The following is a 12079-nucleotide window of genomic DNA, read 5'->3' as shown; positions in this document are numbered from 1 at the left end:
ACACGCAAGATAGCAAACCTTTTCCCGATAGCTCCTCAGTTTTCTTACTCCATTCACCAATCTGCATAGAACACGTCACGGAAACACAGCCGCTAATTCTGCTTTGAATACGTATTCAACTAGTATTAACTAACTAATACTTGACACGGGTCCTTCAGAATATTGAATATTCGGCCACATGATATGACCTGGATTTGTGCTTATCAGAAACTGTTAGTGTAATAGAACATTTGTGCTAGAATCAAACGTGTAATACTCGTTTCATGTTTCTCTATTAATCATGACAGAAACCCTTCTATCATATGTGGAATTTAAACTATATCATGACCAAAACATAATGTCACCACAGGGTTCCTTCACCTTTACACATTCTCTTTGACTTCACTCTGCCCCACTGCGAAGGCATCGCAGCCCGAGTCTAAATATATAGATAGCTTGTTATTTGGTCTATCACTACAGCGACACATCACATTACAACAAACTTATTGTATTGAGGTCCAATATATGTATGGGCGATATGGGTTACCCATTAGGATTCAATCAGGAGTAAATTAACCTAGGCCATGCACCATCACTTCTCGAAGGAAAGGAAATATTATAAAGATAATTTTGGACGGTATTACAGTACGAAAATATGCAACTAACCATTCTTTGATTAGCTTCAAATTCTAAAGACGAAACTTTGCTATTATAAAACATTGGTTGTACGCCTTCCTAGATCACGATCTCGATCTATATAAATTAAACCCCATACAAGAATTTGCTTTGTTACTGAAAGATGTACTACATTCCTAACCCTCATGCGGTCATTTGTCCAGTGGGAATGCGAGTATATAGCAGCATAAAAGGTCAGTCTCATAGATGCTATATATCATTGGAGAGTATCAATAGATAATACCTGTGCGCTGGTAAACAAGCTTTTCTAGCCACCATCGTATTGAGCCATCAATCTTTGTAATATGATCGCATAAAATCAAGGGAGGTACTCGATGAAGACTAAACTGGAAGTATTCCCTACTAAAGAGCAAGCTTTGCCGACATGCTTCTTGGACGTTTAATCATGAACAACTACGATGACATGACTTGCCGCACTCAACCTCGACGTCTCTCTCTCTGACGTTGCCGCTCCTTAGGGCAGCAGCCGCACGAACTAGATCAGAATGAGTACCCAAGATCTCCTCTACTATTACATATGTAGATTGGGAGGACTGAAAAAACCTTACCTGAGCAATCTCTGTATACCCCTCAAACGCTGTGTCCTGGACTAATAGCCACTTATTGCTCTTCACCTATTTCCTTGCCTCTAGTACCAAAAGTTCTTGAAACTCGTATTTGATAAATGATTAATATTGATATGGACCAGCGATATTTTGAAGTGTGTCGAAATCAGGCATCCAGAGAGGAGTGCTAGCTCCTTCACCAAGATCCTGGTCAATCCACGGGGCCAACTCCATTGCCATTCGCATGGCATCTTCATCAATGTCAAAATGAAATGAAGTCTGCAAAGAGCCAGGGGGTATTGTTGCTTGGGGTGCTACTGTGTCCGTTACCGCTGTTGGAGCAACAATACCCATGGCTATTGGTGCTGGGACTGAGCGTCCTCCATTCTGGCCGCTGTTTCCATATCCTTGTGCGACCATCATACCGGCCATCCCAGAGGAGGCTGCCGCTTCGTTTCCTTGAAGTTTCTCCATAGCGGCATTCACTAAAAGCTCGAATGCATCACGATATCTTTTCACCCACGGAGCGCGCTCGGTCATGACAAATAAGACTGTAGAGCAAGCTCGGATGTCGTTACTCATACGCACCGACCATACATTCTCGGTATTGGTCCAGAGAGCATAAAGTAAGGTTATTCCAGCCACAAATACAGTCTGCACTGCAAGGAAGGAATGGCCGTATTCTAGGGTCTGGTGTAGTTTCTTGTGGCCTTGGCAGATGTCGCCTGCTGCACGAATACAGATATGGTAATAGGGATCGGTTACAGGTAATAAAGGCAAGAAAGGCTGAATAAGTAGTCGAACTGCCCTGTTATAGTGCAACACGGGAAAATCCAAGTCATTTCCAAAACGTGGTAATACCAAGTTTTTCCATTCCTCCAATTGGTTATATATCTTGTCCATTTTCGGCCTCATCTCTTGCAGTGGTCGATCGGCCCTATAAATAGAATGCTGAATCTTGGACTCGATCAGTCGTATACTCAGTATAGCGCGGAAAAGTGATAAAGTAGTAATGCCAGTAGACGGTTGCAAAGTGGTAAGTGTAGTGGAATCTCGAATATGATCGTCCACATCGAGAGGTAAGTCTATATCAATGTGGCGATCACTAATGCTGCAAGGCCGCCCAAGGGACAGAGAAATAGCCCTTTCTAGGTAGTAGACAGCCCAGAACAAGCGCCGGCGAAGCTGAATGGTAAATGGATCTAGACCGGCGGTGACAGTCCTACGATGTAGACCAAGATCAATACAAGTTCGCATAGCAAGCCCGATAATATACCACAAACCATGGGTGGTAGCAGAACGGAGATGATATATGACTAAAAGCAGCATTGCCTCGACATTTTGTGTTGAGTTTGTTTCACAAGCAGCTGCCACATGTTGAATTGCAGTCACGTAGTACTTCTACAGCTCATTAGAACGGAAGGCATATAAGAAGAGTAGGTTGAATGTCAAACTCACTTCAGGTGCAGTATAAGTGTATTTCTCGCCGAGTTGAATTATTGTCGCAGCAATGGCATAGACCATGTAGAGCCTGAATATCCCGAAACGTTCAGTTCTGGATAACTCTTCAGACTTTGCCTTTCCGAGGCGCCCCCGATCCTCATGAGCCTTCCAGATTTCATCCCGATCTATGAAGGGATATCGGCTATGAACACGACTTAAATAGACATTAACGAAATACGAGCCCATTTCGTCGCTTGGAGGATCAGCACGGTGTTTTAGCAACTCATTCAACTTGATAGCTCGAGAAGGATGCTCGGTACTGTCTCCAGCAAGGTTGTTATTCCCGCCTTGCGAGTCTGCTCTAGGCGTAGTAGTTGAAGGAGAGGGAAACGCTTTTGTCATAACAGTTGCACGAACCATTTCCCCTAAATTGACAGCCAGCGATAAACCTGAGCTGGAGCCCACATAGGCTGGGGATTCGGCAGCACCCAGAGAAAGGAAGCCGACAATTTCACCTAGTGTACCAGTGCTGCCATTAAGCACCCTTTGAGAACTGTCTGGAGTTTGCCGTTGAGAAGCATCCATTGGGTGAAGGATATGGCTGGCATTAGTCGTTAAGATAGAATCATCTGCAGTTCTGGATTGTAAAGATTCCGAAAGTCTGCTCTCTAAGTATGCCACACGGTCTTCAAGAGCCCGGGTGTATCTGTAAATGCTTAGAATTTGATGAAAAGAAGAGCCCTTTGATAATTTACCCCGATCCATTATCATTATCGAGATTCAGTGAAACTTTGTCACATTCAACACCAGCTTTGCGGCAGTTAGAGCAGCATGGGTAGTCATTGTCACACTGTTACGAATTAGCATTGTCTATGAATGATATATTTGAACTAATGCATTGGGTACTTTTTGCTTTCGCGTTTTGCATCGCGAGCAGGCGGTCCTGTGCCGCTTCCGTGGATTGTACTCTACGTGACCAGTGGTTGTTGAGGAGACGTTGACACGCGAGGACTCCATGCCGCACTATTTCCAATACAGCTGCTGGTCAATCATGACATCTCTGGCCACTTCATGGATCATCGGTTGTAATAGTTGTAGCAGTTGTACTACGCAGCTCAAGGCTATTGTATAATAGTTTTTAATGTGTGGCAATATCAAAATTCGCTATTCCCCGGATGTAAAGAATGTAAGATACGAATTTTGTCATTAAGATCCAAATTGTGAGACGTTGACGGGTGGGTCTGGGTTTGAGCTCTCCCATTGGCCAGCGCCATCCTCTGATCTATAAATCCAAAGCAGTGTGTCAAGCTAAATAGAAACAAGCTGGCATTTAAAGGTAATCAATGTATATCGATGATTGTTCCATTGGAGTTGATTAGTTTAAGATTTGGATTAGAAGGACATCTGTCTATATACAATGTTGTGTCTTTATCAATAACATGAACCCTATGACTTGGTTCTAAGTTGGCCAGCAAGGCTTCTCGCATAATACTCGATGTCGTGTCGTCATGATAATTATTATTTACCGATTTCTCTTTTTTCAACTTTTAATAAAAAGGAAGCAATAATTCCAGATCATTCATTTTATGATCGTGTTTTCTCAGCCGTCACTTCAAGAGCAGGGCTCGTGACAAGACACATGGCGTCCTTTTCTTTTTCATCCGATTGCCCTGGCACGTTATGGCCAAAGTTGTCTTCACCTTCTACTGCCTCCATTTCTACGTCAACTTGCGTTGTGGCCGTAGATTCCGTGGCAGCTTTTGGCGTCTCTTTTTGTGTATTTTTCTCCTCTGGTTTATTCAATCCCTTGTCCCGGATGAAAACGCAACACAACAAACACAATCCTACTAATGGAACCTGGAAAATGAATACCGCATGCGACGCCTTCACATATGCGTTCACGATAGCGTCCCAATCTGCTGCTGGAACCGAACTTCGGTCTGGGGTTGCATACGTAGAATGAGCGAGATATTCGTACCCAGCGGGCAAGTTCCGCTTGAGAACGGCTTGTAAGATCGCTGCTGAGACAGCCAACCCAACAGCACCACCTCCACAGCGGAAGAAGTTGCGAACAGAGATGACAACTGCGCGCTTCGCCATGGTGGTATGGGCTTGCATAGCGACTAAAGTTGGCTGGAATGTACAACCAATGCCTCCACCGACAACGACGAGCACGCCACAAATCACACCCTTAGAAGTGCTGTCATCAAACATTAGGGTTAAACCAGATCCTCTGCTAACGGTCAGTATCTCTCTTTTTTAATATGGTAATTGTTGGGTATGGGGAAATATTACAGGAGCCACAGAGCAAATCCAGTACAAATCACTTCAAGGTATCTGTTTCTGCGTGACATATACAGCCCCGAGCTTATAGACGCCATGGATTGAGGCAGTACCATTGGCATTGTGAGAAGCGCAGACTGGATAGGTGACCAGCCCCGTCCGTTCTGGATGTACAGTGGCAAATAGTACAGCAAAGACTGATAGGCAGCTCCGAGAAGAAAGCTCTGTGCGAACAGTGCCGTAATCACTGGGCTTTTAAATAGAGACACTGGTTCTGTTAGTATCTGTTTTACTTTCCTTTCAGCTCTCTTGGCAGTAAGAGCGACTTACGAGGCATCATCGGTAACGCAGCAACCTTCCATTCTATGAATAAAAACGCCACAAATGAACATCCTCCGATGATCAACATACTGATTACCATAGGCGAGTTCCATTGGAAATACAGGCCCCCTCCCGATACAGGGATCAGAACAAAGATAATCGCAATTGTCGAGGTGAGGACACCCCAAAAATCAATCTTTTTCACCTGGCTCTTCCTTGATTCCGGCCGCATCTTGCTAGGTAAGAGAAACCAAGCGATGATGGCACACACCGCCGCCCACGGGCAAAGCAAGTAAAAGATATCTCTCCAGGACGCACGTTGTACAAAAGCTGCTGAGATGAACGGTCCAATAACATTACCCAGCCCAACGCACGAACCTAGAATACCTTGATATTTTCCTCTGTCCTGAAGCGTCACAACGTCACTGACGATAATCATAGTCATATTTGTTATGCCTCCGGTGGCAATACCCGCCAGTGCACGAAAGACATATAGCATCGAAGCATTTTGGCTTAGTCCGCATAGCAGATCAGCAATGGATAAGAGTATAAGAACGCTAAGATAAACGCTTTTGCGGCCGAATATGTCAGATAATCGACCATACAAAACGGTGCAAACAGTATTTGCAATAAGCGCAGATGTTCCTGCCCAAGAGATGGTTTGTTCGGCATTTAGCTCTTTGCTGATAGTCGGAAGAGCGACACTGATACCATTTTGGTCAATAAAGCAAATGAGTAAGGAAAAGGCCAGTCCAGAGAAAACTATGATCAGCTGGCCGATTGGCAAAATGTTTGTTTGGTCCTGTAAGGACTTTTCAGCATTGCGATGGCGGCCCATGGTGGAGGGAAACCGTTTGAAATCATTTATCTCATTGCCGTAGATCCTGTGGGATGGAGTACTATTACTGAGAGAAAAAAGAACTTTGACTATATATATATATTAGAACTTGAGCACACTAACAATTGAATGATCATTTCAAGCTAATCAAAATTGCAACCAAAAGTCCCCCATTCGACCACTAGGAAGGAAAATTTCTTGACCGTCTCGCCGTCATCTTTTGATTATCCGCCCACAAAAGGCTTAGATTGGTCCAGGCTCCGCAATGATTCTCGATTTTGAATCGATGGGCTCCTAAATCGGAAAAGTGCCTAGGAAGAAAGGCGAGAGATGCGCTGCCGTTACAACCGAGCGGGGGGGAGAACATAGCGGACCTCCGATAGAGTCTTGAAAGCCTTCGTGGGCGTCAAGAGTACCTATAATGAGGCCATTCTCGTTCAGAATACCGAAAGTGTGATTTATAAACTATCAAAGAGCCTCAAATTGCGATCTACCGCATTGAAATGTTTTATTATATTGCTAATGGCGTCTGGGGGATTGATATGCTTACAACACCTCCAATTGCGATGGTTTGCGATTGGTGATCGGATGTCCGATCCATATTAACTCCCCGGGCAACGGAGGTTCCGATGAGAAATAAAGCGGCTAACTCCGCCGGACCAATCACTCACTAACCGAATGTGGTAGGTGATCGGGAATGTATGAATAGCGAGGTGTCGTTGAATTGCACTCAAAGCTACTAAGCTTGGTGTTTGATGAAATAGTACAGAAATTCGAATATTTATTAGCCAGTAAAATCAACATGCACAACCATCCAATGTCTTGTAAACCACTATCAGTAGTTAGTCCAGTTAAACCCGCCATTCTTGAGGTTGAACAGCCGTACTGCACCTAGAAACCCTAAAGAAGTAACTACACCGAATGTATACGACCACAGACGTTGGGATAGGAGTTCTCCTCCTGATACCCATGCATAAGATAGTATATAGAAGAAGTGGGAGAGGGGGAATCGGCCATATATAATATATCTTATCGCTTTAAATCTAAATCTAATCAGAAATGGAAACTATATAACATACAATAGTGTAACACTGATCACTAATAAGCAAAAGTCATTCCAATGGTTTGCTTTTTGATTGGATGCTGATCGCTATTGGGTTAGCTATTCCAAACAACCCGACTCTGTTTGGTTTCCAATGTGACCAATCGTTGAAAGTGGCATTATACGCAGTTCTATGACCTGGGTTCCTGATACCGAGGTTCTGGTGCTCGTCCACAAGACATCGATCATTAATATCACGCGGAGGCGAATGACGCTTCCAGATACCAATGTTCGATGTGAAATTCCATGCCCGTCCACACTTCAATGGGCACTTGCATAAAGCCCAGTCTGCAAAACGCGCGATGCGTGCATATGTTTGTGCATCGAATTCGCGCTCCGGCTCTTCGCCTAGAGTATAGTATATATGCAACATGTAGAGAATGGCCAGGATATTGGCTTCTGATAAGCTGGGGAGTTTTTTGTTTGGCTGTCTTGCGCTCGGAGGAATGACTTTGTCCCAGTACGTGCGAATAGTAGTATGGGAAAGGTCATCGGAATTGTCAAATTCTTGTACCAAGGATGAAACTGTTCCCGAGTTAGATAGAGGCAATCTTAATATCTGCAATGGAGACGCAGTAGATCTAACTCCAGAAATATATTACTTACGTGATACTTTGTCTGTATCTGGGTTACGACAGTTTCGGAATATTTGCCGATATACATGATATGAATCCAAAGTCAATCGTTCCCAGTAGCCATTCACCTTTGGCCTCAGGTGTTTTTGCTCGCTAGTAAGAGTGTAGAAGATCTTGCGGTGAGCGGTAAGTAAAGCTGCAATCAGACTCTTCGATCCTATATCTGGAGCTCGATTCGTTCGGCTTCCTTTTGAAGATTCTTCTTCCGGCTCAGTGGATGACTCAACCCGATTCAGTTGACTGGTGATACTACTTCTTGGTGATTTGGAATAATGTGACCTGGGGTAATGCTCTACTCTATCCGAATCGAACGGAATCCACTCGCTCAAAAAGGCCGCTGCGCAGGCTGCCGCCGTAGCAGCTGCATAATCATGCCAGCGGTCATTCTTGTGACTATCGGCATAGTCGGCCACCCCTTTGATAATGACACAGGGTTTGCCCTCCCACATTCCGGCTCCCTCCATCTCGAGGGCGATGATATTCTCGCCGTTTTTCAATTCTCTGTCCACGAGCTCGTCACGATGCTCCCCGGATCTCATCACAGTATTAGCAGAACCAACCGTCCCAATGTGAATGGCGGGTGTGGGAATGTAACCCGGTTTGAGGTCTAGCCGAGTCCGGCGTATCAAGGTCCCAGCACATTTCGTCTTTTCGCAGTTCTCCTTCATGGCTGAATAGCAGGAGGTATTGTTGCCTTGAAAACATTCACATGGGGTATCGCCATCTTTAGTTTGATAGTGCTTGTGTTGGAATGAGGACTTAAATAATCTATCTTCCGACGTACCCACGTACGCCCATCGACCATTGTCTTTTTTTTGGATGCGGGCTACCTCGTTCAGCATCTTTTCATGAAATGGCTGAATGCCTGCTTGGATTGAAGAAAGTATACTGCGTATATCTTGGTTTGGCATGCCGAGCTCCACCCGTCTGCCAGTTCTTCTTTCATACGTGTGAGGGTGTTGCTTTCCATCGTCGATCTGGACAATACTATCGCTGATTATGACATCTCCTAGAATCGTCTCTGTCGCCGATGTCGCAGTGCCGTTGCGGAAGGGCACTCCCGCGCAGATGCCCACTAGTAGTACGAGATGGATATCAGTATAACTTAAGGTCAGTGTTGATGCCGAAGGCCCGGAATTTCGGGTTCCTCTTCCAACTAACTTGACCAAAACAACATTATGACGCCCAATACGACCAACGGTATAATGATTCTGGTCACCCTTGAGTTTGCGCAGCTCAGCGGCGTCGTAACGCTCGTCAATGAACTTGTCGATCGCCTGCGTCTCAATGTCGAGTGTGGTCACAATGGCGACATGAAAGTCGCTACGGCTCAGTCTTTGCACACTCTTGATCGACATTTTGAGAGCAAGATAGCGCTAAGTAGAACAGAATCAAGGGTTGCCTCCACAAAGGATGCACATTAGAGGATGACAAGGGAATATAAATCCATGAAACAGCGGTCCTCTCGCAGGCGTGGCTTGGAACAGCCAGTCCACGCGACTACTCATGAACCCTCAACTAGCGTCGAAGTGGACGAAATCTCCTATTATGGCGAGGCTCGTCAGCCACATGAAATAAACAAATCCTGGGCGAAACTTGAATAGCGGAAGGTAATCCGAGTCCAGGGCTTGACACGTGCGGGAAGGGCCGGCCTTAACAAAAAGGGTGACGATAATCGTCTTCAGCCGGGCAAACCAGTAGACCATCTAACTAATATCTAGTGGTACATTGATAAGAAACTCACTAAGGTGAAATAGGGTGGTGAAGAGTACGGAGTGATTGCTCCTTGTATTGCTTTTTTTGGTGGCGAGAGTCCGAGATATTAGTTCGGCTGCACGAGATCTAGGAAGTCGCGTGAAGAAGGAGGCTTGCATAAGGGGCGAAGTTTGTTGAGGCCGATGTCTAGCAGCTTTTGCTTTTTGTCCTTGACAATTTGATCTAGGCCGCTTTCTTGAACCATGGCTTTCAGGTCGTCGCTTATCTTAACCTCCAGAATCTCTCCATGTCGCTTTTATAAAAGATGCCATGGCAGCCCCAGCCGCGGGGGAATTAATTTGCCACTACAAATTTCTTCCAGAAATTACAGCAATATATTTTCTGTCGTTACCTGAGACCACCTTGTCGTTATTGCAACTCTGCTCCATTCGCACGCGCAAGCATGGAGGGTAAACACTGTTGGAGCAGCTTACCACTTCTTCTTATCGCTTTTGTCCTGTCGCAAACCGCTTTTGGCCTTCCCAACTCAACCATTTATGATCCACTGATCACACCCGCTCCAATCTTCGATGTCAATCTTCTACAAAAAAGAACTGCCGATCAGACATGCGGGTATGTAAGCGGAGATCCTAGTATGTCTGTCATGATCAAACTAGGAACGAAACAGGCGACTTATCACCACAGATTCTCCTCTCGTATGCCCGGGAATATCGACATGCTCCTTCTATAATTACTACTGGGGGTGCTGCGACAGTCTTTCATGCAATAGACCACAGACCTGCGCAAACATCGCTAGTCCTTACTGTGGGGGTGTAGCTAGTGATGTATGCGTCTTTACGCAGATTGAGCGCTGGTGGGAAGGGCCTCTCCGATGCTAGACTCAATCGTTGACGTTATTCTGTCTAGTTCTGACCATTGCGTATCATATGTTCGCGAAACGGGCGTTGGCGATTCGTCGCGCTACACATCATGGACATGTGGCCCGACTGCCACTGAAATACTGGTTTTGGCAACACCAACGAACGGCGGAGGAACGAGTGACACAGCTGGTACTTGTCCTTCTCAATTTCTTCTTATGTTCCGTCCCGCTATAAAGAATCAAAACTAAAAAGATGTTTGGTTAGCCGCAAATACGGGGCCCAGCAGTACTTCATCAAGCGAAATAAGCAATCCGACCAGCTCGACCGATGGTACAACGCCAACTAACAGTCCCGTCCACCATACACTCAGTGGTGGCGCGATCGCAGGTATAGTCATTGGCGGTATAGTAGGCTGTATCCTTATATATGCATTCTTACTACTTGTATATGCCCTGTCACAGGACTGTGGAAGGAGGAACACCGATCGTAGACAAGATTGGAAATATACCTTTTTACGCGGAATTGGAATAAGGAGGAGTGACGGTAGTGGAAAGGATTGGAATCGCAGTGGTCGAGACGTTCCTACCTGGCTTAGTTCTTCTACAGGACAGTCGCGCTTGGATGACGATGGGCTTGTCTTGTCAGATCTTAATTATGACCACCGAGATCATAATTAAGATTTTGGTGGCACCATCTGATTTCTTAAGAGCATTCTGCGTGTGTTTGAGCGACGTCTATGCTCACGAAACAGGGCAATCAACAGTACAGGTCTTGGATTTCTTGAGAACTCTAGAAATACTAGAATATCAGTCCCTCACAAATATACAAAGGAATGGCGCCAGCATTGAGTTCGATTGCTATCAGATCTAACATGTGCTTTGTATTAAGATGCCGCTGGTTAATTTCTGAAGGATAGACCTCAGTATTAAATCTAGAATATATATTCTGATTTATAGCTTAAAAGCGCGCTGTCTAGATCTTGCTATTCAGGGATGAAGTTTCTCCTTAAATGACGTTCTTACTTATGTTCATCTCTATAATGAGCGAATGTATCCGGTATAGCCAGTTGTTAATGGTGCTCGTTTAAGCGCAATGGCCCAGCAAGGTTTGTATAACTATGAAATTTGCGCCTTAGTGTTTGCAGTCTGTGGAGCGCAACTAAAACTCAACAACTCTCCAAGGAACCACAACGGTCTTCCTTATGCAGAAGAAGCAACTGCCTTGCGGACCAATTCGCCACTCAAGCTGAGCGCTGCCGTTCGATGTATGACTATCGCGAAAGCACTACTATCGAGGCCGTCTCATACCGCTGTTTCTGCACTTCTACTATGGAACCAAATTAAAGAACCAGACTACTTCACTCTTGCTACGGGAGTCTGTGACACTCTGCTAGCTGGTAGGCTTGGACAGGGAAGAAACATACTGTGCCTTGAATCCTGAGGAGGAAAGGTACTGGTGCCGAACATTCTGGCTTCTATATGTGGGCTACGCCATGCAACACGGGACTGGGAGCTGCCTTGCAAACTCTATCAACCTGCCCTCAACCGAGTGCCAGAGTTAATCACAGCTTCTGCAGGCTTTCCACTGCCTCATCTGCCTCTTGGCATATGTCGATGGCGTTCTCGTCGATTCCAAAGACCGTGTTGGGGTGCGCAATGGGC

At 45.3% G+C, this 12079-nt stretch overlaps 4 protein-coding genes across 4 annotated transcripts; 1 reads left to right on the top strand and 3 right to left on the bottom strand.

The window, feature by feature from the left end:
* Positions 1-1343: 1343 nt before the first annotated feature.
* BGW36DRAFT_296777 (putative C6 transcription factor) lies at positions 1344-3680 on the bottom strand (the record flags this gene model as incomplete). The annotated part of the gene is made up of 4 exons (XM_046211310.1): positions 1344-2621; positions 2679-3369; positions 3419-3513; positions 3570-3680. The coding sequence occupies 4 exons, from the start codon at positions 3678-3680 to the stop codon at positions 1344-1346; spliced, it is 2175 nt and encodes a 724-aa protein (XP_046070922.1).
* Positions 3681-4009: 329 nt separating this feature from the next.
* Positions 4010-6160, bottom strand: BGW36DRAFT_342361 (putative MFS transporter). The gene is made up of 3 exons (XM_046213122.1): positions 5277-6160; positions 4959-5214; positions 4010-4896 (listed from the first exon to the last, which is right to left on the bottom strand). The coding sequence occupies exons 1-3, from the start codon at positions 6103-6105 to the stop codon at positions 4248-4250; spliced, it is 1734 nt and encodes a 577-aa protein (XP_046070921.1). The 5' UTR covers positions 6106-6160; the 3' UTR covers positions 4010-4247.
* A 1036-nt stretch (positions 6161-7196) lies between these two features.
* Positions 7197-9413, bottom strand: BGW36DRAFT_380019 (nucleoside phosphorylase domain-containing protein). Its single transcript, XM_046216279.1, has 2 exons — positions 7814-9413; positions 7197-7732 (listed from the first exon to the last, which is right to left on the bottom strand). The coding sequence occupies exons 1-2, from the start codon at positions 9198-9200 to the stop codon at positions 7218-7220; spliced, it is 1902 nt and encodes a 633-aa protein (XP_046070920.1). The 5' UTR covers positions 9201-9413; the 3' UTR covers positions 7197-7217.
* A 116-nt stretch (positions 9414-9529) lies between these two features.
* On the top strand, positions 9530-11313 carry BGW36DRAFT_179650 (uncharacterized protein). Its single transcript, XM_046209715.1, has 4 exons — positions 9530-10190; positions 10243-10411; positions 10465-10607; positions 10683-11313. Exons 1-4 carry the CDS (start codon positions 10001-10003, stop codon positions 11093-11095), a joined length of 915 nt encoding a protein of 304 aa, XP_046070919.1. The 5' UTR covers positions 9530-10000; the 3' UTR covers positions 11096-11313.
* The last annotated feature ends 766 nt before the right edge of the window (positions 11314-12079 follow it).

Source organism: Talaromyces proteolyticus (assembly GCF_021365285.1).
Source record: "Talaromyces proteolyticus strain PMI_201 chromosome Unknown BGW36scaffold_7, whole genome shotgun sequence".
Classification (NCBI taxonomy): Eukaryota; Fungi; Ascomycota; class Eurotiomycetes; order Eurotiales; family Trichocomaceae; genus Talaromyces; species Talaromyces proteolyticus.
The sequence above is the reverse complement of the archived record's forward strand: the minus strand, read 5'-3'. Positions and strand labels throughout refer to the sequence as shown.